This window comes from Lonchura striata, chromosome 2 (assembly GCF_050655825.1).
Source record: "Lonchura striata isolate lonStrDom1 chromosome 2, ASM5065582v1, whole genome shotgun sequence".
Classification (NCBI taxonomy): domain Eukaryota; kingdom Metazoa; phylum Chordata; class Aves; order Passeriformes; family Estrildidae; genus Lonchura; species Lonchura striata.
The window spans coordinates 10,392,807-10,415,740 of NC_140704.1; the positions used below are offsets into that span (position 1 = coordinate 10,392,807).

Below are 22,934 nucleotides of genomic sequence, written 5' to 3' on the forward strand. Positions count from 1 at the left end.
CCCTGAAGTCCTGGGGTATTCTAGGTACTCTGTCAACATAAAGGTGGGATGCAGAAGGAAAGAGCAAGGCAAGATGGACCTTCACCTAATAGTGAACTTGGAAAAAAATCCTGTCAAAATCTTAAAAAAATAACAGTTATGCTACAAAGAAAAGGGAATACACACAAAATCTATATGCTGGTAAAGCAAAAGCTGCTACTTCCATGTGGGTACAGATGTCTGCAGAGTAATCTGTAAAGCAAAAGTCTACCTGGCTGCAAAAATTACCACTCAGTTTTAAAATTCCAGGGACAAAATTCTGCACAGAGCTGTGAATAACTCTTCTTTATGAAAATATAGAACAGTATTAAAGCTGCTAATACAAACTTTTAATATTAAAAATGGCTGCTAACATAACTGCCTGAAATAGCTCATCCTGTATCAGCTTATTATTCTGTAAGCCTATAGTATAATATAAAACATAATTGCTGGTCTATTTGCTAGTTCACATCTCTGTCTTCCAGAAAGCAACCCAAAAGTTGTCCACTGCCAGAATGTACTGGTGCATACAGAACAGAGAACAAATAATGGGAAAGCATAAAATAACAGTTGAGGCCATTGTGTGATGACAGGAATGACATCTTCCCATGGATGCCAAAAGCAATCCACTGCCATTTGACCAGGCAGAGGTATTCTTTCTGGGACTACTCAGAATGTGATTTTCATCTCATTGTTTCCACTCCAGTTGCCTTTCCATATAAACAAATGCAAAGATATTTGATATAGTATATGCTGTGAGATTGCATAGCTTTATTTATAGAGTATAGATCATGTTGCTTTTTTAACTGACATCTCTGTTATTGTGTTATTAATTTGATATTTAAACACTGTGGCAAAATATAAACAGTCTGAGTTTCTAGATATTCCTTTATATAAATATATATATATATATTCACATGTGTAAGTGTATATTTATATATCAATATATAGATACATATTTTTTAAGAAAATACCCAGGAGGTGCAGCCAAATTAGGGTAAGTTTTTCATTTGACACAGAGTATTTACTTGGACAGCTGGATTTTATAGTTTACTGGGTGGATGTGGTATCAGATGTTCAAAGTAAATCAAATTTACACCTATCTATGTGCTTTAAAATGTCATTAAACCTCAGAAAATATTAACAGGGAAAGACATATTAGACTTTTTAACCCTCAAAACCATGTTCTTTATTTTTTTAATGGAATGAAACTGGATTTACACATTTGAGTACATTGTAAGTTCTCAAAATGTACATATTCTGCTGTCCTTATTTTGTTGATGCATATAAAATCTGTGGTTTTTATCAAAATAATGTCCTGTGTTATGCAACTGCCTCAGACTAAATGTACTGCCCTCTGATGTGAAGGCACAACAAGAGCCCAATGCAAACATTTCTACTAAGATCACCATCCTCATTCTATAGTCATGTCCACCTCTCAGTGCTCTCAAATGCAGCATTTTACACATGAAACAGCATAACCCTACTCCCCAAAGCAGATATGGTGGTTGAGGTCCCATCCCCTCCCCTTGCATGGCCTTTCCAGCTCAGACAGTTTAAGTTAGGGCACATCCTGTCTCCTCTTTCCTTTGGTCCTTCCTTCTGCTGAGTGGCTCTCTAAGTCTGCTCAGCTGCATCATGGTCTCTCATTGTCTGATCCACTCCTTCCCTCCATCTCTCTCCTCCTTCACGTTTATCAACTGCCCCCTCCTCCTGATCCCAGCCCTTCTCTCCCTGCCACCTTCTGGTTTCACCATGGCAGGAGCCCACCATGATGATGGTGGATTCCCAGATGATGGCTGGGACATGTGCAATCGTAATGGAGAAATGTTGAGGTCAACTCAGCTTCCCAGAGGTGAGAAAGGTTCATTTAGGAATGCATCTCCAAATATTTTGAGCTGTTAATTGGCTGTGTGAGATGCCCAAACTGCAAAGGCTTTGTGAGGGCTTACAATCTTGTTTTCATGGCTTTCATTTGAAAGGGAGGGTTCCTGTCCATGAAACAAAGATTTGAGCTTCTGCTTCAGAGTACTCTAATACTGTAACATTTCAAAGAAAAGTGATTGACAATTGAAGTATTGAAAATGTGACCAAGGCAATACATTTGCTCAGGCCTTTGCTTGGCACCTCATGGCTTCAGTCAACATTTTCCAGAACAATTCACTTTAAAGAACACTCTTTGCATGGACAAGCCCAGACCAAATAATTAAAGTAAAGCATTATTAGTGGTAAGTAATATAAGAGCAATTATACAAGGGGTATGTGGGAGCAGCCAGACACGGTAAATGAAGGGGATATGACCAAAACAATCCTTGTAATTAATAAATGCATTTTTCTGCATTTACAGCCTTCAAGGCATACATCCTCAGATTCTGCAGAATCTATGTGAATGACCCAGCTGTGGTTCACCTCCACCCCTCACTGCCCCTAAACACTCCTTCCAGCTGGAAATGATCTAGTTGTCTCCTAACACTTCTCTGGGATATGGGATATGGTTGTATCTTTGAACCAACACTGGATGTGAAATGCTTTTGATTAGCAGTGGTCAGTTTTCTCTATGGATGCATGTTCTGTGGCAAGAGCTCCTGAGCTGAATTTGTTCAAGTGCCACCCTTGGCAGAGGTGACTGTGGTGACAGAAGCTTTGGGACACATATAGACACAGGAGAAGGCATTTCCATACCAGCTTTGAAGTAGCACACACAGCACCAGTGGCATTATAACATAGCTTGTGTTGCAGGGACAGGTGGAAAATCAGCAGTTGTTGCCAATGATTCTTTGTCAGTGGCCAACACCAGAAGGCTTTAAAAGGCAACAAAGGTAATCCATCTATGACTGGCAGAGCTGTTCTCTTGGAAAATTTTCCTCTCATTTTCCATGCAGACCTGCATTTGTTGAAACTACAAGCACATCTTCAGATTTTCTATCACAAAACAGAAAGAACTATATATAATTAACCACACTGCACTATCTTGGTCTCCTCATATTCAGAGCTAGCTAACCACAAAAATGTACTCAAAAGCTATGTTCAGTTGTGATTTATTCTGACATAAGTGCTAAAATGGAGTAAAGAGAAGAAACTGAGTTCCCCACCTTTCTTGTAAGTGGCACTTCAATAGGGACGGGGACAACTTCAGCAAGCAGGCAGCCATAAAATGCCACCATGAAAGCAGCAGGGTCATTGTTAGGAAACACGAGGGTTACCTGAAAAAGAGAGATGTATGTTAAAAATGTTTTATCCTAGATGTCAGATAATGATAATTGGAGTTTCCATGCTTCCTTTTGGATGCAGATGATATTGGAGCACTTCTAAGACAGCTATTCAAATGCCTAATAACAGATGAATGAGGAATCAGAAGGAAGTTATACTGATAAATATTCATTTTATGAATATTTTCACTTAGGATGTAGTTAAATATTTTCATTCTGCATTGTTTCCTGCATTGACAACACCTTTCATCTGGTTCTGATTTAACTGATTACTTTACCTGTGTCAAATAACTGAAGTAAATGGAATTAGAAGGATTTTAGATTCTAATGTAATAATTTGCTTGAAGTTACTGAAACTGAAGTGCACATGTGACCAAATCAAATTATCCAGATTTAGGATGTCATTATGCCAATCATTAATATACTGTTTTGTTTCACTACACTTTGCCTCATACAACAGTTTTGTTCTAGGACTATCTTGTTGCCCCAGTGTAACGTTTCTGTGTGCTGTGTACACACAAAAACTGGTATCTAGAAGCAAACATCACATCCAGAGCTGGCCATATCACATGCCAACCTAGGTGTGGATTTGTTGAACTTAACAGCTTCAGGGCTAGGGCTGGGGAATTATTTGGATAAAAGAATGCCAAAGCAAATCACAGGTCACCAGAATGATCAGCAGCTGCTGAGCTGTGCAGCTTAATTCCTGCAGGCCCTGCCTGAGGCAGGACAATGCCTGAGATCCTCCACAGGCAAAGGGAAAGGAGAAAGGAGGGGTCACAGCCTGCTGAGGATCCAGCCACTTCAGAGAGCCCATAGTTCTCCTTGCAAGGGCAGGGAACAGTCCTGCTCTCACTGGTGAATGGCCTTAGTGGCTGGATCCTCTCTGATTTTGTTTCAGTTCAGTCAGCTGGGCATTCTCAGCTCATGTCCCAAACAGCTGTGACACAGCTGGTAACTCCTGCACACTCAACTGCAGCGGTGTGCAAAGGCACAGCAAATGATTGCAATCCTCTTTCCTCTGGGCTCACACACAGGACAGGGGTGTATTATCACAGCACTTTGCCTTTTGCTGAAACTACTTAGCAGCTCTTGAGTTTTGACTGCTTCAACATCCACTGAAGTTTTGTTGAAGTAAAATCATGATGTTTCCATGTATGCTCCAAGGTTCAGTTACTGAAGATTGTAAGTGTTGCCGGAATTTTTACATGGTTTCAAAAGTAGACATCTTCCATCATCAACCTGATTTCTTCAAACTAGAAGAAATCTAACCAGCCTTGTCCAATAGTCCAAAATATCTCTAGTTTTTAGGCTGAAGACTTTAACCTCATAATTCTTTAGAGTGAGAGCAAATGCCTTGCTACTTTATCTGCACAGTTGCACATTAAACATTCCAAGTGCTGGAGATGGCTGTGCAGAGCTTACTATATGCAAATGAAAATACAGGGATTTTGCCAGGTGCATGGAGGGAATGGTAGAGATTGCTGAGCCCAGCAAACATCTGATAGATTCCAAAATTTACTTTGAGGGTTCTTAGGTTTTGCATTGGTCTTTGCTTACATAAAGGCAGTGAAGGTTTGGCTGGGAATCTTTGAAAAGGAGCTGACAGAGGTGAAAAAAATCTCACTGAAGTCCAGTGGGAATGAGGCATTAACTTCCTCTTCAAAAAACATTAATCACTATCAGACTTGTACCAAATAAATAAATAATGTGTGCAAAAGCAAAAAGGGCTGAAGGAACAAAATCACACAGTGTATATTAGCAGATGAGAATCTGGTTAGCTAGTAGATATTTCAGAGAGCAAGATTAATTTCCAGGCAGCTGTCAGGGGTGATGCAAGGTTAGATTTCTGAAGTTACTATAGAAGGCAAATGCACTTTGCCACGTATAATACCAGAAACAAGGAAGGAGATGCAGGCAGGTTCATTTTTTTTTTTTTTTTGCTCAGACAAAGAACCTAAAAGGTGAGGTAATGGTAGTCATGAAAAAGAGATTTCAATGACAGAAGTTGTTTCTAAAGGGAAAATAGAAACTATTTTATACATATCAAAATAAGGAAACAAATACATTCTCATTTGGAAAAGACCAGAAATATGTGCCTGTATTTCATTTAGTATCAAAACTGCCTTTAAGTGTTGCCACACAACACACATTACGTAGAATAAAGTCACCTTCAAAGAGCTCAGAAAGCTTTTTTGTTATTACAACAGGGGTGTAACAGCCAGAATCACAGCCTAGAGCATCAGAAGTGCTGTAACACCTCATCTTCAATGTGAAGTTGCCTCAAATGATCACGTTCCTGTTACATAGGGATGCCAGGCAAGATGTTTTTACAACACAAAGCATATGCTTTCAGCACTCAGCTACAAACATTGTTTCACTCTAATCTAGGCTGACTTATTTTAGATGAGCTGCAATTTGTTCCTTACATGTCCTGTGCTAGCTAAACTTCCAGTTTTCAGCCTGAACTATCCACAAATCCCTTCTTAATGTAAGGAGATGGCAGTGACTGCTGCAGAAAATGACTACAAAGATGGGCAGGCAGCACACAGTAAATAAGGAGAAATGCACATTGCCCGCATGTGAACTTTATTCTTTTGGAGATTTCTGGGTGGACTGTTTTGATGTATACACTTGAATAACTTGCTGCTTCTGCTGTTGCTTAGAGATACACTTTTAAGTCAAGTAAAAGACAGTCTTCAAATCCTAGTCCTGGCTGAATGCCATTGTAGGAAGCAATTTAGATTATGGATCTAGAGATGTTTTAGTTAATTTCTTTATGATTTATTTCAAAAAGAAACACAGGAAGGAGTGTCACTTTTGGGTTTTTTCCTCTTTTCTCCTTCTGTGAAGCATTAATGCATGCTTCCATTTTTGAATTCCTAAGACACTTGTAATGCAAGCAGACATGTTTCTCACATGTGGCACAAGAGGATCAAGTGAACCAATAGTCTGAGAATTGCTATCAGACACTGGAGGGCTAGACACTCAAAACTCTAAGCACTAGGGGCAGAACTAAAATTTGCATTTCTGACAAATTTATTCTGGAATATCCATTCCACGGCTTAGATCCAAACTGGAATGGGACCTGTGGAATTTTCTATACACACTCTAGCAGTGAAAATGAGCAGCAGGCTAAGCCAGCCTTGGCAGCCAAAGGGGTAGGTTTGTAAGTACATTGTTAGCAAAACCATAGGATGTTCTTGTCTTCATTTAACATCTTCAAGTGCTACCTCTGCAACTCTTTCTTGCTCTCTGTGGGCTTTATCCATCTACTTAGATTCAGCCTCTAGCAGTAGCTGCTTCAGAGTCAGAACCAGGAATGGAAAAATTCTCTCTGTTACCAGTCAGCGTCATTTATTTATTCAACTGGCTGCCAAAATGTGCTGACTTTGCTTGTCTTTGTCCTCCACAACACTTCTCTTGTTTCGACCATCTCAACAGCTACAAAGTCATTAGTAAGTAAGTTTTTTATCCACATGACACTTCCAGGCTCCATGAGCAAGCTTTTGCTAAACAGACTGTTGTTCAATGTCCAAAAATCACTTTCCGTGGGAATGTTTATTGTTGATGCTGCCACAACTTCAACTTCAGGGCGTACCAGCTCAGGTTACTTAATATGCAGTTCAAAACCTCTGTCTGAATGATCAGTCTTAGTGAGAAAACAGCAGATTTCAGCACCCTGTCCCACACCCCATTATTTCACTTCACTAATTTCCTCTGAGCACCCCAAATACCTCATTCTCTCTTTGTCAATATTGGATTTGAACTATTACAAATAATCATTGAGATACTCACCCTGTCTCCAGGTCGTACCATTGGTTCTTGTTTTGTGCCTAATTTATGTAGTATATTGTAAGCAACCTTCATACTTCTGGTCCAAAGTTTGCCTATCAACACAAAATTTTTGAAATGAATATAAAAATTCTTATGTTTTCCAAGATTATTAAAGAGAAAGAATACCTGAGAAATCAAAAACACACAGGAGGAACATTTATATTAGTTTTCCAACTAAATATGACACCACTACTGGCACTACTGGAAGTACTTAAATACTTATCAGAAGTTTTCTTTAAACTTCTTTTTTTCAAGACAGCAGCACTTTAAAAACAAAAGGAAAAGCGAGAATAGCTTTCTTTATGGCAGAAGTTTACTTTGGAGAAAACTGGATCTTGACTCTGAAATTAACAGTTAGAAGGGGATGGTACATCATCAAATCCAGACATCACCCTAACACCTTAGCTGTAGCAAGGTGGACACGGCACATTTCAGCACAGACTGACCTCGAGAGTGATGTTCTGTTTTGAGCATGGCAATTCTCTCACCAAGGGAAAAGGAAAGGAGTCCCAAGAAGCAGAGTCAAAGAAAAGAAAACCCCAACAAACAGAAAACACCCCACAGCCAAAGGGGCACACTGAAGCAGCAGGGACCCTCCATATGGTTGTTTCACTTTTAATCCTGGGCCTTCTTCCATTTAACCTGGATTTCCTTCTTACCTGCCCCATTCCCTCCCTCCTCTCATTCATTTCACTTGCCCCAGTTACCCCTATTTACTGTCTCTCTCCTCCCTTTCTTCCCTTTCCAGCACCACTCTTATCTAATCCTCATCAAGTCCCCACCCCAACATTCATTAAAGAAAAATTCTCTCCCCAAGACCTCTTTGCCCACATTACAGGCCTTTCATTAATCCTTCAAGTGATTGGCATCTTTATTCTTCCAGATGCCCTTTGTTTAGAGACCTTGTTACTTCCATGTGGACAACACCAAGTTTAACAGCCCTTGTGCTTGGCTGGCCCCAGGTACTGTCTTTAAGCATTATTCATTCTGACAGTAACAAATCTTTAATTCATGCCCACAAATAACTGAAACGATAATAGGTTCTGACAACAGATTACCTATGGAGTTCAGCAGTTCAGGCCCCCAAACATGCACTATTGCTATTTATAACTAAGCCAAGCAGTTGCTATAATAAGAACCTCCACATCCTGGTTGTAAAATGCAATACTACTGAATCATTTTTAAGTGCAAATCCGATGTAAATATAAAGTAAGATGAGAAGGCCAGATTTTCTTTTTTTCCCACTTACGGAAAATTGGAAGGGTCACTGCTGCTTGTTATGAAGAAAGTACTAAATACAATTATTTCTTATGAAAACAGTAATAAAGTATTATCAAAATATGGTTTGCAAAGTTTTAATTTATTAAAATTAGTCCAGTATTTTAATGTTGAACTGTCTTGCTGCTCAGAAAGGAACACAATTCTGTTTCATTGGAAACTCAGCACAGATAAAGGAGTTGTCTGCAGGATTAACTCTCACATAACTACTGCATTTGATGGAAAGAAAGTCTTTGAAATCCTCCCTGCTGCTACAGTTAATACTTGAACTTGACAAGTGAGTAGAGTAAAAAAACAGGATGCCTTAAGAAAGCAAATATTCTTTTTACTAAAGTTTTTCAACATTAAAGCTTCAGTGGCAACAAACTTAAAAGAGCAATTAGTAATGATACAGAATATTGGAGAATGGAAATCAAAAGCCTGGCAAAAGTTCTGAATTGCAAAAGAGAACCATCTTTACACAAACACCTTTAAAATTGAAATGAACATTGAAGGAGCTGCTGTGAAAAGTTACATTTGAGCTCTAAAGATTAAATCTGTTACAACTCTTAAATTTACATTTGTGACATAGTCATACTAATTTTTCATCTATCCAATGTACCAAATATCAAATATTTTCATCAAATATTTTCTTTAAAAATCTAAGGGCTAGTCATATTCATATTAAAGTGTTTAGATGCATTCTTTCAGAGGTGCCCAGATATGCACTAGAATTATCTCCATCTGAGAGTCCTGGATAAATGACGAAATTAAGTTCTCTCAAAGTCTAAGAAAATTTAAAGGAGTAGTTTCTAGTAGAGTTTTAAATAAGTTTAAACACATTTTGTCATGACGCTCTTTTATTGCCAAAATTTTATTTCATCTTCTAAGACACAGATAAGACTGCCTTCCTAATTCCTCACCTTTCCTCACTTTTCCTTTTTCATTTTTGAACTGCACAAAAATGGCTGCAGTATTTTCTAGTGGCCAGAAAAGATTCTAATTCTGTCACCACAGCCTTTTCCTTCTCTATTTACTGGTGTGATACCAACCTGTATTAAGTATCTGAGGCACACATGCCTCTGAGTATGAAACTGTGGAAAACTGGAGTGAAGCAGCTTGCTTCCAGCTGGGGAGGGGCTGGAACACAAAGATCCTACAAGCTCTGTAATGTCACTCCAACCCTTGCAGGCTCTGCCTGCCCTGCTGCCAGCTCTGCTCCAATGTGGGCTGCCAGGGGCAGGCAGGGACGCCCAGGCACCCTCGTGAGCAAGGAGAGCAAAGTCCAGGCAGATCTTGAACGGAACTGTTCAACAGGAAGTCTGTAAATTCTCTAGTAGGGTATATAGCTGTGTTCCAAAAACTAAATTTAAAAAAGGCCACAAAAGGAGCAGTAACCCAGAAGCTGGAGCTAGGACTGTATGAATGATCAGGGTGAGATCAGTGGCTTCTGGATGGGGCACAAACTTCTGACCAGACATGGGCTGAACCATGGGTCTGTTCTGTCACCTTGGCTGTTTGCCCTCCCCGGCCTGACACCAAGAGAAACACAAAGGACTCCACGTCTGCAGGATAACAGCTCTGAGAAATGGAGGATGTTATAAAGGAGGAAATCTTTGAAGTGTTTCCTTCCTTGGTTCTGCCTAGGCTGCAATTCAGAGCCATTCTTCCTTTGCAAACTTGAGAGATTAGACGCTGCTGGGAAAAAAGCCGATTGCTGAAACCTCTCGCACCGATCCCGATGCTGTGACCTCGCTGTGACCTGCACGCGGTGCCACATCTGTGCAGGGGGAGTGGGAGGCCTGGTGAGGAGGCAGCTGTGCTCCAGCCAAGGCTGTCTCTCTGAGCCAGGGCTTAGGGCCCATCCCCGTGTGGGATAAATCGCTTCGTTACACGGGTTCCAGAGGAAATCTGTTCAGCCACCAGGGATACGTCCCATTGTCCTCAGCCCAAGTTCAGCGAAGCGCCAGCCCTCCTCGGATAAACACACTGCCATTAATCTTCTCAGCTGGCCTGAAGACAGGGGGAGGATGGAGGAAACTCAAGCAACAGCTTCACTTGGTAGTGAGTGGAGCAGCCTGTGTCCCAGCTCAGTGCCAGAGCTCCTCTTTCCCAGCCATGCCACGTGCCTCAGCCCTTCCTGCAGCAGAGCACAGGTGCCGGAGCCTGGAGCTGCACTGCTGCTTCCCTGCTGTAAACACCACACCCCGTGAGCCCTCCTGCTCCTGACATTCTTGTCCCCATCCCCACCGCAGCAGGGTCCTTCCAAACAACATTCCTACCCACCATACCAGCACAGGATTTGTGCCTGTCAGGCCCTGGTCTCACTAGACAAACATTAACAGCTACTTTCATGCAGTTAAAAAATGAAGGATTGTTATGTCATCAACAGAAGTGTCCAGTGGTGTTTAAGGCACAAGGGTTCCCTCTGGAAGGGGTGCAGGCTCTGCAGACCCAGCGCTGGGACTGCCAGTCTCACACACATACCATGGATAACATAGGGCACTAGATGTTTAGGAACATGAATTACCTCTCAGTTTTCAGGTCACAAAACCATTTCCCATCAAAGCAGACTGGCAGAGTTCTCCTAGCTAATTTTGGAAAACAAAACCCCAACAACAGGTGGTTGATGCACACCTTGGTACTACTACAATTTATTACGTTGTTCCTACCTCCCACTGAGATGCTAATCATGGTGCTGCTTTCCAAAATCTTGTGTAACTCCACAAGATGGTTGGAAACAGAAATTTTCTGTCCATCTACGATCGACTAACTTATAATTGCTTATTTACCAAAATAAATCTTTCTCTAAAGATTTTCACTTAGCCACTTCTGTCACTTTGCCAGAGTGCTGCTGCCAGACTTTTCATGCCCTAGCAGCATGTTTCTGCAGGAAGGCCCTTCAGGTTCTTCACACACTAGCAAACTGAGCAGAGAGCTCCCACTGTCCAGTGAGTCACAGCAAGAACCACTGTGCCTCTGAACCTGAGCCATATCCGGCAGACATCACATGTGCAGAAATGCTGGGAAGGACAGGATGGAGAACGGCCTCTCGCCTTCTGGCAGCTGTGACAAACACTGTTAGCAACCATGTGGAGCTAGGCCTTTTTCTCCTGCCACTAGGGTTTTGATTTAGTTGAGCAGTATAAACTCTACATCTGCAACAAAATGTTTTGTAACCGGTCATCTTCTTTTTTTTAAGTCTACTCAGATGGCAATAAAATTTAGCAAGTGAAGGTAGTTAATATCCAGCCCCATCTGGTTAAGCAACATATTATGAAGGTAAAGGAAACCAAAAGGTGTTAAAAACCACACAAAAAGGGATCTGTTAACATAAATTAGGTATTTTCCACATGACACTGAGGTAAATCCCCTTCCTCTTCCTTTCCAAATCTGTAAAAGGACTAAAAGTTTGTGTTGAATGTAAAGAAGGTTTTAATAGAAAAGCTGTATCAGGAAGAAAACTCAGAAAACAAACCACAACAAATTTCCTGATTGTCTTCAGGACACATTTCAGAACCACACAGCACTAACTCAACAAAGCCAAACCAGTGGTTGCTTACCAATCTCCATGCACAGCAACTGCGAGACTGCCAAAGTTTAACTGCAAATAATTTTGTCAAATATTCATTTTCTCAATAGCACAGTATGACATTCCTTGTATTAAATAGAAGTAAGAGCATTTATCAAATCTAGTGTAAATGGCAAACTTCCTAATGTTATGCAGGTAAAGGTTTGGGTTTTTTTTGCTTTGCAAAATAATAGCTGCAGCTTTACTACTCTGGTAATCCTTTCTTCATGAACTCTTTAGATCCAGCCTAAACAGAAAATGACGTTGTTGTCTTTTGGGATAAAAAATCCAAAGAAAAAGAAAATATTCTGCTGCAGAGAATTAAGGACTCCAGATACACTCAGAATAGAGGCAACCATGCTATTACAGTGCTTGATATTGAAGTCTGAATCATATAATCAAACAATTTTCAGGTTTTTTTAATTAAAGAAATAGAAGTTCAAAGTATTGAACAATAATAAGTTTAATATCTGTCTGGGGATTTAAACCATGACTATTCATACTTCTGTGAGTCCTGAGTTATTTCAGAAGTAAGGACACTTTGGTTATGCAGCTGCTTGGTCAGAAGCATCTTGAATCTGTCTCTCTCTTGCTGAAAATTGTGAAATTCCTGGTCTAGGACATTCTCACAGAAAGGTCAGGAAAGGGTGCACATTGCACACCAGGTGTAGAATGGTTTGGGGTTGGCTGGTTTTGGCCTATTGATACCTTTAAGGTATGCCAGGATACCTCCAGTATGAGCAACATCACCTCTGCTGAGGCAGGATCTCTTCAGCCCCAAAATATTTACAGTTGCTTTAAAGTTATTTTTTAAATCAGCAATTAATTTGCAAACAAATGCCATTTGCCAAGTATTTCCTTCTCCACAGAATCCAAATGGTAGAAACTGTCCTCTGCCCAGAGAGTCACATCTGCTCTTTTTTTCTGAGCCGTGATGTCTCTGGTGGGCCTCTGATATGGGAAACGCTACATCAGAGCTACTGAAAATGGTTTAAAAAATCTGATTACAAATAGTGTTAGGTTAATGAAACTAGATTCTTTGAATCAGACAAATTTAACTGGTACTCATTTTGCTGTTTTTAACAATGGTTACAAAAAGAAGGCTCAAAACTTGTTCATTGATTAATCACTTTCAACACTTTACTTTTTTCCCAGCCGTTCTGGTTCTCCTTAGAATAATCATTTTAAGTAAGAAAAGTAGTTCTGTTATCATAAGAACTACATAGAATTTATTCGTCTTTTATTCACATTTCTCCTCTAAGAAATCACTAAGCAGTTCATTATTAATATCAAAACCAGATGCCTCACTACTCTGATTAACTTTGAGACAGAAATTGTCTTCCTTTTCCTCAAAGCATACATTACTTTTCTAGTCAGAGTTCAGACTCTCATAAAACCTGATAAAGACATATTTCCTTCTCATATGTCAGACATTTCAATTTATGCATATTCAGTGATTTGATTTATAAAGGGATTGAGAATAACTTAACTAAGATGTTCTCCACTTAAACAAGTTCCCAGAGGAACAAAATATTTGAGAAATAAGTGATATTCATAGTGTTTCATTCACTAGAAAGACTTTAAGAATTTTGAGTGCATTAAATAAAGATTACAACTGGGGCACTGAGAAGAACTTTAAGAACTGAGGCAAGTGCTTCAAACACTTGCTTGAAAAAAAGGATCAAGTCTGCAAGTGTAGTTATATATTTATTCCATCTAAAGTAATCTGAGACACATGGAAAAAACCAGCCCTGACATGCTCTATGAAGATGAGAAGCTCAAAAAACATGCAGAAAAAGACACAGGAGACACAAGGCATTAGAAATTTGATGAACCCCTGCAGAGAAATGGGAGGGCAGCAATGATTTTAAGCAACAGCTGGAAGGGAAACTTCTTCAAACTGGTTCCCTTCCTGGCCCAGAAGCCCTTTACAACCTGGAGCACTTCCCACCCAAAGCCAACTAACACATATCCTCATCAGCACCCTCAGGGGTGAAACCCATTCCAGTGCATCACACAAAGTGGTCTCTGTAACACTGATCCACCACTGCCTGCCACGGCAGACCACAGCCTGGCCTCTGCTCTGAGCCCTCAAAGATACCTCTGGAAGGGATAGCAAAGGGAAGTTGTGAGGAAGACTTTGGAGAAGCAGAATTTTGTGGACTCTCAGAGCTCCTTTTCAGCATGCAAGGCCACCAAGGGCCAATAAGAAAGCATCCTGGATAGATGAAAGAGGCCAGCACTAGGTTTTGCAGGGCCGGAGGAGAGCCTGATGTAAGAATAGAGGCCAAGATCACAGATGAGATGAAGTTTCACCAAGTAGATGCAGCAAAAGTCCTCAATTTGAAAATATTTCCTCCTAAAATAAACTGTAAGGTTTGGACACAGAATGGGTGTAAAATAAAGAAAGAAAGAAATGTGTGGGCTGTGTATGGTACTCTAGTTAGAGACTCAAAAATAGATGGGAAGGCAATATTGTCTATAATAATCCACAAAAGAGGAGGTAAATATGCTTGGTGTTAAAGGCATTAGAATTCCTGCTCAATATGGGCCTTGAGCTATCTAACTGATAGCTACAAAGACACTCTTGGAAATCATCATGGAAAGGTGGAAAAAAGTGTGGAATAAGAAGGCAAACCTGCAATTCACCCATGCAGGGACAAAAACCTAGAGAAGATACTGAGAATGAAATCAAATTACGTCAAAGCCTCCTATTAACCAGAAAGTTGGAGGATAAAGGAAGAGGATTTCCATGAAGACAAGGGGGTGTGAGAAAACACTGAAGCAAAAACAGCAAATAGAGGTAAAATATTCAAGAGGAAGTGCAAGTGATGACAACATCTCAAAAACCAAAACTCTGGAAAATTAGAATTATACTTAAAATTCATTGATATTTGTGAAAGATCTGAAAATTCCTGGTAACAGTATTTCTTTATATTGACAAAAAACCTGAAAATAAGTGTGGAGTACAAACTAAAGGCTACTGAAAATCATCAGGGTTGATAGTTAAAATTTTAGTCACCTGATCGTAGCAAGCACATGAGGAAATTTAGTGTCGCAGTAATATCATGTGGCAGGATTGTGGCTAAACTCATCTTTCAAAAGTTTATTACTACCATGGCCAGTGGAACTATGCACAAGGATAAAAAGTCATGAGTAGAAGGGTCTTTAATGATTTCAAGGCTTAATGTCTATTAATTTTCAAGTTAAAAACTGCCATGCCTGCAATTGCTAGAAAATATTGCAGGCACAGAAGGTGGACTAGCTACAGCAAAATCATTCATAAAGTCACCAATGAAATGGCAGGTGGTTGTATTGTTAATGACATTTCCAAAGTAGTTTTCATTTAAGGAAACTGCTATGGCATAGTAAATGAACATTTCCCATGAAAAATAGTATCAGCATGAAATGCACCTAGCAGAGAACAATTCAGCAAATCTATTAAATATTTTGGTTTGTAATTTCTTTTATCTATAAAAAGAAGACAAAAAAAAAGAAAAAAAAAGAATGGATTTTTTTCTGACCTCAGGAAACTACTGACAGGCAACAGGAAAACCACATCCCAAAGTGCTGCCAAATGAAAGGTGAGAAAACACAAATTTTAGTCCTACTTTTCTCAAGATTCAGACAATGCAGGAGTTATTTTAGAACAGAGAAGCAGGCTAGGTGTCTCCAAGAGCCATGCAGATACGTTCCTTGGGTTGATTTGCTCACCCTACAGCCTCAGGCCAAGCAGGACATATGCTCAAACTCTCTGGACAGAATCCAAAATTCAGAAAAATGGTCTGATTCTCAGTAACAGCTTAATTTCCTTTCCTGTCCAATTTATTTAGAGCATTCAGTAGATGACATGACTTCTGCAAACATGTAATTGCAAGTTTTAAAATTCTTCCCTAGCTTCAAGTAAATGTCCTTAAGGAAGAAAAGCATTCATCAATGGTGAATCATATGTTTGCCCCTGAAATTAAGTCACTTCTTAACTTTGAAGTACCCGAAGGGAAAACATTTCATGCATGACCCTCAGTTGCAATGGTTCTCTTATGCTTTAAAAGCCTTTAACTATATTTGCAGTGCCAAACTTGCAGCAGCCAACTTTTTGGCCAGAGACCATCTGGGTCTGACTCCTGAATGGAAATGAATGTTCAGCACTGAACAAAACAGACAGACCTCTATATCAGAGCCTGTAACAGCATTCTCTGCACAGAACTCCAAGTCCCTGAGAAGGTAGAAATAAAAAAGCAAAATGATTTTTTATATCCATATCAATAGCATACGGAAATGTTCCAACTCACTTTCAAAGTCTGACAGTTATTCATAATAATTCCTTTGAACATCTCCCAAATGTCCCCTGAACATTTCAAAATCAGAAGCAATATGGGAGTTATTTGTCAGAGATATCCTTATGCTTATTTTTATTTCACATTTCTTGGTTGCAATACATTGTCAAGCATTACACATTGAACTACATGAACATACCAAAGGTCACACTAAAATATATCCTGGCAAATCTATTTTAAGGGGGTACATTTGCTAGTTCTACAACTAACCCATCAGGAGAAACAGTTAAAATCACACTTACTACAATGTCAGTAAAACAAGGGAAAAAATCCTATTAACTTCTTCAGGAAGCTGATGAATTTTGTAGACCCATTAGGCTTTTACAGAACAAAGCCTGGGTGATATCCAAGGGCAATGGATTTGGACATCAATCTTCAGGAAAATCTGACCTAGGACACATTTCTATTTAAAAGGTGGTTTCAATTTATAATCTATTATTCCATGGGTGTATCTACTCGGCTCTTTTCCTCTGTCTGAAATAAATCATACTATAACATCTCAGCAACCCATACTCAGACATCAATAGCTTCAGAGCTGTCTTAGCCTACTCACAAATGGAACAGGTGCATCATTACATGTCTTTTTTCACTCTATATTTATGCATTTACTACACACATTGTACAGAATATATAAAAGCACAATCAGTATGAAGAGTGCTCACCATAAGTGAGAATATACAGTGGTTTTCCATTGGTGTCCATAGTGGTTAGGCAAGGAGCTTTCGGTGAGATGGTTCCCCATCGCTGCAAGGCTGCTTCCAGGGAAGGAGGCCAGTTTGTAACCACACCTAATTGTTCCCCACGCATAGCCAACATCTGAGCTCCTTCTGGCTTTGGCTGGTTTGGATCTGGCTGTTGAACTTATGATTATGAAAAGATATACAGTTACCATGTAAATTCTATACCTTGTGTACACCTGTGTAATCAAGAGAATAAGTTACCTTTGCAAAATGTTCTGAAAACAGTAACATATAAGAAGGTATTGAGAAGCAACAGAGAAATATAACAGAATAATTTACTTTTAACTTTAACATAGATCAAGCAATAGATGCACCTCGGGAATGAAAAGTCCTTGTTCTTACACTAGTTCTACAAGAAGGGAAAGAAACTGCTGAGGCAGCATGCATATATTTATCTTCAAAATAGTAAACCTTTCTTTATTCCTAAAGACAGGTGGAGAAAACTTTTTCCTGGAAAAAATGCAGTAATGTGATGAACTGCAGAACTACTGACAAAAATGTACTTTAACAAGTAACAGATTGATTTAAGTCATGTTCTTTTACATGTTTTCTTATAAATTCCCGTGAAGACTATTTAAATTTCCACATCCTGGCGAATCTTAAATCTTAAAGTACTGGTTTGTTTTTTTTTTTAAAAAAAAGCTCCACTTATTGATTTTATCTTTGTTTCTTTCTTACATTTAGTTCATTTTTCATACTTCACTGTTACACAAAGGATGTTGTAAAATATTTAACATGCTTCCTCACTAACATATTTTCTCTTATTGGTGTTCCAAAGCACTGGCTGCAACCCACAGCTGAATGTTCTCAAAGCAAAGCTTCCCTACACTCTCTTCTGTTATTTCCTGGCAATCAGAACCAGGAGCTGAGCAAACAATAAACACTTTTGACTCCACAGCACTATGTCCAAGCTTACTACCAGCAGTTTCCACTGAATACCAATGGTTTTTGGTACTTGCCAGTACAGGAAGGGCTTACTTGTCTTTCTAGAAAGTTAACGTAGGAGACAAACACTTTACAGAGTTTTAATAAGCAATCCCAAAACCCTTTTGAAAATCAGTCATTTTACCTTCTAACAATTCCTCAAAGTCATCTACAAAGAACTCCCGTAACGGTGGTCGTTTGGGCCGTTTTAGTGTATTGACCAGCTGCTGAATCTTTGCTGACACTCTGCTGCTCACTGGTACTCCTGCAGGACAGGGATAATAACAATAATAACAGTGTGAGGTTGCAGAATTAGAGGGGAAACAGCACACAGACTGAGGGAGAGAAGCACAGTGGAAAAAATGTCCCTACAGCAAATGTCAGTAACCTGAGAGAATTGCCTCAGCAATGGTCAGTGAGAAAACTGGACTGGCCCTCCCCATGATCATTGGCCATACCAGCATTGTCTGACTAGACTACAGCCTGGTGAAGAGTGTGGGTCATAGGCTCTGCCCCATCATTTATTCTGCGTTATTTTTACACTGCAGGGGACATCTGTCCAGTATCCATCTTAAATATGGTTCACATCTTTGTATTACTTCAACATGCCCTGTATTCTCTGAACATCCCTGCAGCCAATCCCACCAGCCAGCAACCTCCAAAGGGAGCAGGTTTGCCCATACTGCACTTTGGAAAACACAGCTCTGAGCAGCAGCCTGGGGCAAGGGGCATTTTTATAATATAGTCCCATCAATCACCTCCCCCTTCCTTTTCTCTAGTTGAGTGCAAAACCTCTCCAATGTGCACATCATCTGTTCCTGAACTAATAGCTTTCTGTCACTGAATTGCAGGAATTTCAACTTCTTACCCTTTCATAAGTTTGGCTCCAAAACTTTTACCAAGTGGTGTTTAGAGCTGAAGCTACTAAGTTTAGATAGAGTACACTTGGTCAACAATTCCATGCTGTGCTGAAATACTGTTTGGTAGGTTTTAGAAAAGAGGAGAGGTAAATAAGGAGGGGTTTACAAATAGCTGTTTAAAAAAAAAAAAAAAAAAAAAAAACTCAGAGAATAAAACTCCAACCATGTCAGTTTTCAAGATGTAGCTGTCCTAGCACACCATGTTCTTTATCATTTAAAAAAACAGACTAGCTGTAACCAGGCAGCATGATAATGGCAAATCTAAAGAGATTCTCTGGGGGTTTTTACCAAACAGTTTCTATGGGGAATCAGCTCTAATGATTAAGAAATATTTCTCTATGTTATTTTCAATAATATCAGCTTATTTTAGAACTGTAAAGGTGCTGCAACTTTGTGTTTACAAGTGAAAAGTGCCCAGGAAAAAAACCACGAAGACACCTATAAAACAAGAGCAGATGCATACAGTAACCACTAGAAAGGTCAGGATACTCAAAATAACCCCAGTTCTGTTTTGTGACATACCATCACCAGTCTCCATAAGCTCAGCATTGCCATACTTTGGTGCCACCCGTGACGTTGATCCTTGTGGTCTTTCTACTTGTATTGAGTGTTCTGAGGTGTAAGTGGTAACATCTGGAGGGGCAGAATGATTTTCTGTGAAAAGTAAGTTAAAAGGTTTAACCGGGTACCTCTAATGTCAAAGGGCAGAAAAGCAAAAGGCAGAGGAAAGGAGACCATTTGAGGCTTTTTCCTCCCAACATATGAACAGGCGTTAAGGTTAAAGCACAAAATTATTATACTGAACTATAATTTGTAGTATAATTTTAATAAATAAAGTTTGCAGTGATTAAAACAGGGCTGTATATCTGCAATCACATAAGCAATAGGCTAAAAGAATCATACAATTAGGTTGTAGTTCTCCACTGACATCTGATTTTATTTAAAGCTTGTGGACATCTGCAAATAGAAAAGACCCAGACAAATACACTTCTCTTGGATTATTGTGTTAGTTTTTCTAAGTAAAAAGAACACAGTATGTTGTCAATCACTTGCAAGTGCCAGTGCATATCACTTCTATAACCTCTGTATTTTGACTATGTCAGTTTTAGTTAAGAAAGGAAAAAAGTCAATCATAGCAGGTTTGGAAACCAGAGGCAAAATTTAAAATGTAAAGAAACATGAACTTTGCATTCTTCATGGACACTTGCTTGTCTACTATTTTTAGACAGAGATATTTCAATTCTTCCGTATAACAAAGCGTTGCCTTCCAGAAGGCAAACATGATTTGGTCTGACTCATGCCAGCACTGCTGAACAATTCCACAGAGATAATCTTTCTCTTTCATGGCCTGATAACTCAGCAGGCTACCCTAGTTCATCTTCCCATGTTTTCAAGTCTGAGTCTGTATTTCCTTCGTATTTGTGCTATTTCTATAGGTTGTCCCATAAATTTTTTGCAGGTTTTTATCCATATTAAATTAGATGGAGATAAACACCACAAGCAAATAACAACTTTTCTTTCAATTGACATAAATGACCCCCAGCAGCCTTTAAGTAACAAAAGAAGGCAGTTCTTCACTCTGCTGCCATGGAAGTGAAGAGACATGCATTCTATTTAACAATAGGGTAAGAGTCTTTCAAAGTGCAAAGATTCTGGAAAAATATTATCATGTTCTAATACTGTTTTCAAGATGTACTTCTTACTAAACCTTATCTTTAAGCATTATGGTGCTGTAAGTACTAGAACACCAACTTCTACAGTAAATTTAATCTCAAACATAATTTTAAAGCACTTTCATTTTTATGAGTTTTGAACTTTAAAACACTGTGAATCTTGTGCATTTAATCCCAAATTTATGCACCATCAACACAGAAAACTATTTTTATTGCTACACGTACTGGAAAAAGATGCTAATAGATGCTTATTGCATGCCTCTTATTTAAAGGTAGCATTTGACAGACAATCACCATGTAGATTTAAGACATGACATTAATGTCTGCAGCTGTTATTTAATGTTTATATTCGTGAACATCATAAGGGCTCAATCCTATCACCCAATCATATTATCTGATTGATGAAAACAGGAAATGGCTTTTATTGAGCAACTCAAAAACTTGCATTCCACAAGTGCCCAGTTGGAGCTTTTGCTTCTGATCACGTCCATTGTTCAAATTTTACTGAAACAAACATCTTACATTGTGCTATAAGTGACCAACCGAAGTATAATAGATTGAAGTTTATGCCAGTAGTTGCTTGAATAATGTCTTCATTTAAGGTCCTTATTTCTTGCTATTATCAACTATTTTAGACTCAGCATATTTTTTTGTCCTTTCCTGTTAACTGGCAAGAGCTTTTTATAGATCATGATTGTATTACTCAATAGCTAAGTCAATTTAAAAATGCTGATGTTTATCTTTTTCTCTTTACTTATAATGCAGTTTTGCAATGCATATGGGAGATCATGACTAAGAAAATAATTGTACTTAGTCAGCTATTAGTAACATGAGAAAGTATTTTTAAAATGAGCTGTATTTGCTTATATCTTTCCCTTGAAGTATTCCCATCTTTCAGACTTTACAAGGCAAAGTGAAGTGGAGTTAAAAACTATTTTTTTTTAATGAATGGGGCAGAAGATACATGAGCAAGAATGCTCATGTACCTTCAGAACTCTGTGCTTAAAACCAAATTCTTCTTTGTTACACATGGTAGTGAGCAGGGGGAAAGAACATAACAAGAGTCCTGCTCTTTTGTAAAAGGCTTTCCTTTTGAACAAACAGCACCTGCACTTGAAGTTGCCTAAAAGAAGCTGTCTTCCCAAGGTTTCCACCATGGCTCAGTCAAGGAATTCTCGTGCTCTGGCTGCCAGCTGCCATTTACTTCTATCTTGAAGAAAAGGAATACTGAGGTTTATCTGGGTGTGTTCCTTTATAGTATCTGCTTAACAGATGTCTTATCATGACAGTATCTGCAGTGCTAAGTTTCATCCATTAGATTTACAAATCCTTGGTTAGTTAGCATCTCACAGTCAGGCCTTTCATTTCAGGAGAAATGAAAATCATACGGACAAAGATTTGGTCCAAACGACTTCTAAAGAAAAGATAATTGTTATGCTATGTGAAATGTACCCTATTTTTGGTATAGAACAGTCAATCCAACCTTTGGCTATGGACACAATCTGTAGAGAGTTGCTTGGTCATATGTCAGGTAACTTGAAGAATTGTTTGAGGTTTCATTAAGAATCATGACCCTGACACATCTGTTCACTAAAAAGTAGAAACTGACAGCTGCATGACTTCAAAGCACTTCCTCCATCAAACATACATATTTGCATCACCTCCTATTCCCATCTCTTCCAATATCCTTGTATCAGGAGATCACAGACAGAACAGCTGTTTCCAGTTAAGGCTCTCGTCATTTCTGCTACTGGAGCGACATCATTTACCCCATTTCATGAAGATCAGAAAGGCCCAAAAATGCAGAGCACATTCATGGAGGGATAGAGCACGTGCAGTGACAAAGCCCCACGTCTGAGGAGAAGCAAAGAAGTGGAGGAATACTTTCAGTGGAGGTTTGGAAGCTCACATAAGCACCAGGTATTTGAAAAGTCTCCAGGAACTCAAAAAACATTCCTGAAACACTGTACTTGAAGAAAATGCAGCTTTTACTCTCAAATAAGTTGTCTCTTCTGGTTGTCAGGGAAGGGAAATCCAGAGTCAGAGATGCAGTTCTTTCCATTAGCTGGGTTTTTCTTATATTGATGTCCAGGTGACAGACTGTAATTTAAAGTAGTCTCCTGTATAAGTTAACATTCCCCCTCAGAACACAAGAATTTCCAAGCTGTCTGAAAACCATCAGCCATGCTTATGGCACATGGTTTGATATTTATTTGATTAGCAATCTATGCCGCCTTTAATGTGGATAGAAGCCTTTGATTTTCAAACAGAAACATATTTGAAGTATATAAAAGAATCATTAAATGCACCTATAGGATCAAAACTTTGAAGTGAGATGATTAACTTTATATAGATTTACAAAGATAGGCAAGAATTGTGTAATTTTCATTGCATGACCTTTGTAAGCTTTGGGGTGTGCTTTCTGTCCCTGATTTTTATATACATAGA

The 22,934-nt window shown here is 39.1% G+C and overlaps 1 protein-coding gene across 10 annotated transcripts in view; it reads right to left on the minus strand.

The window, feature by feature from the left end:
- The window catches only part of DIP2C (DIP2 acetate--CoA ligase C (putative)), a 307,261-nt gene that overhangs the window by 87,249 nt on the left and 197,078 nt on the right, over positions 1-22,934 (minus strand). For 9 of the 10 annotated variants that reach the window (XM_021528802.4, XM_021528799.4, XM_085572960.1 and 6 more), the window contains 5 exons: positions 19,336-19,467; positions 18,039-18,158; positions 16,892-17,089; positions 7,026-7,117; positions 3,111-3,221 (listed from right to left, as the gene is read on the minus strand). In XM_021528802.4, the coding sequence (XP_021384477.1) occupies positions 3,111-3,221; positions 7,026-7,117; positions 16,892-17,089; positions 18,039-18,158; positions 19,336-19,467 (653 nt within the window). The remainder of the gene's footprint in view (positions 1-3,110; positions 3,222-7,025; positions 7,118-16,891; positions 17,090-18,038; positions 18,159-19,335; positions 19,468-22,934) is intronic. The other variant, XM_085572959.1, reaches the window with a different exon arrangement.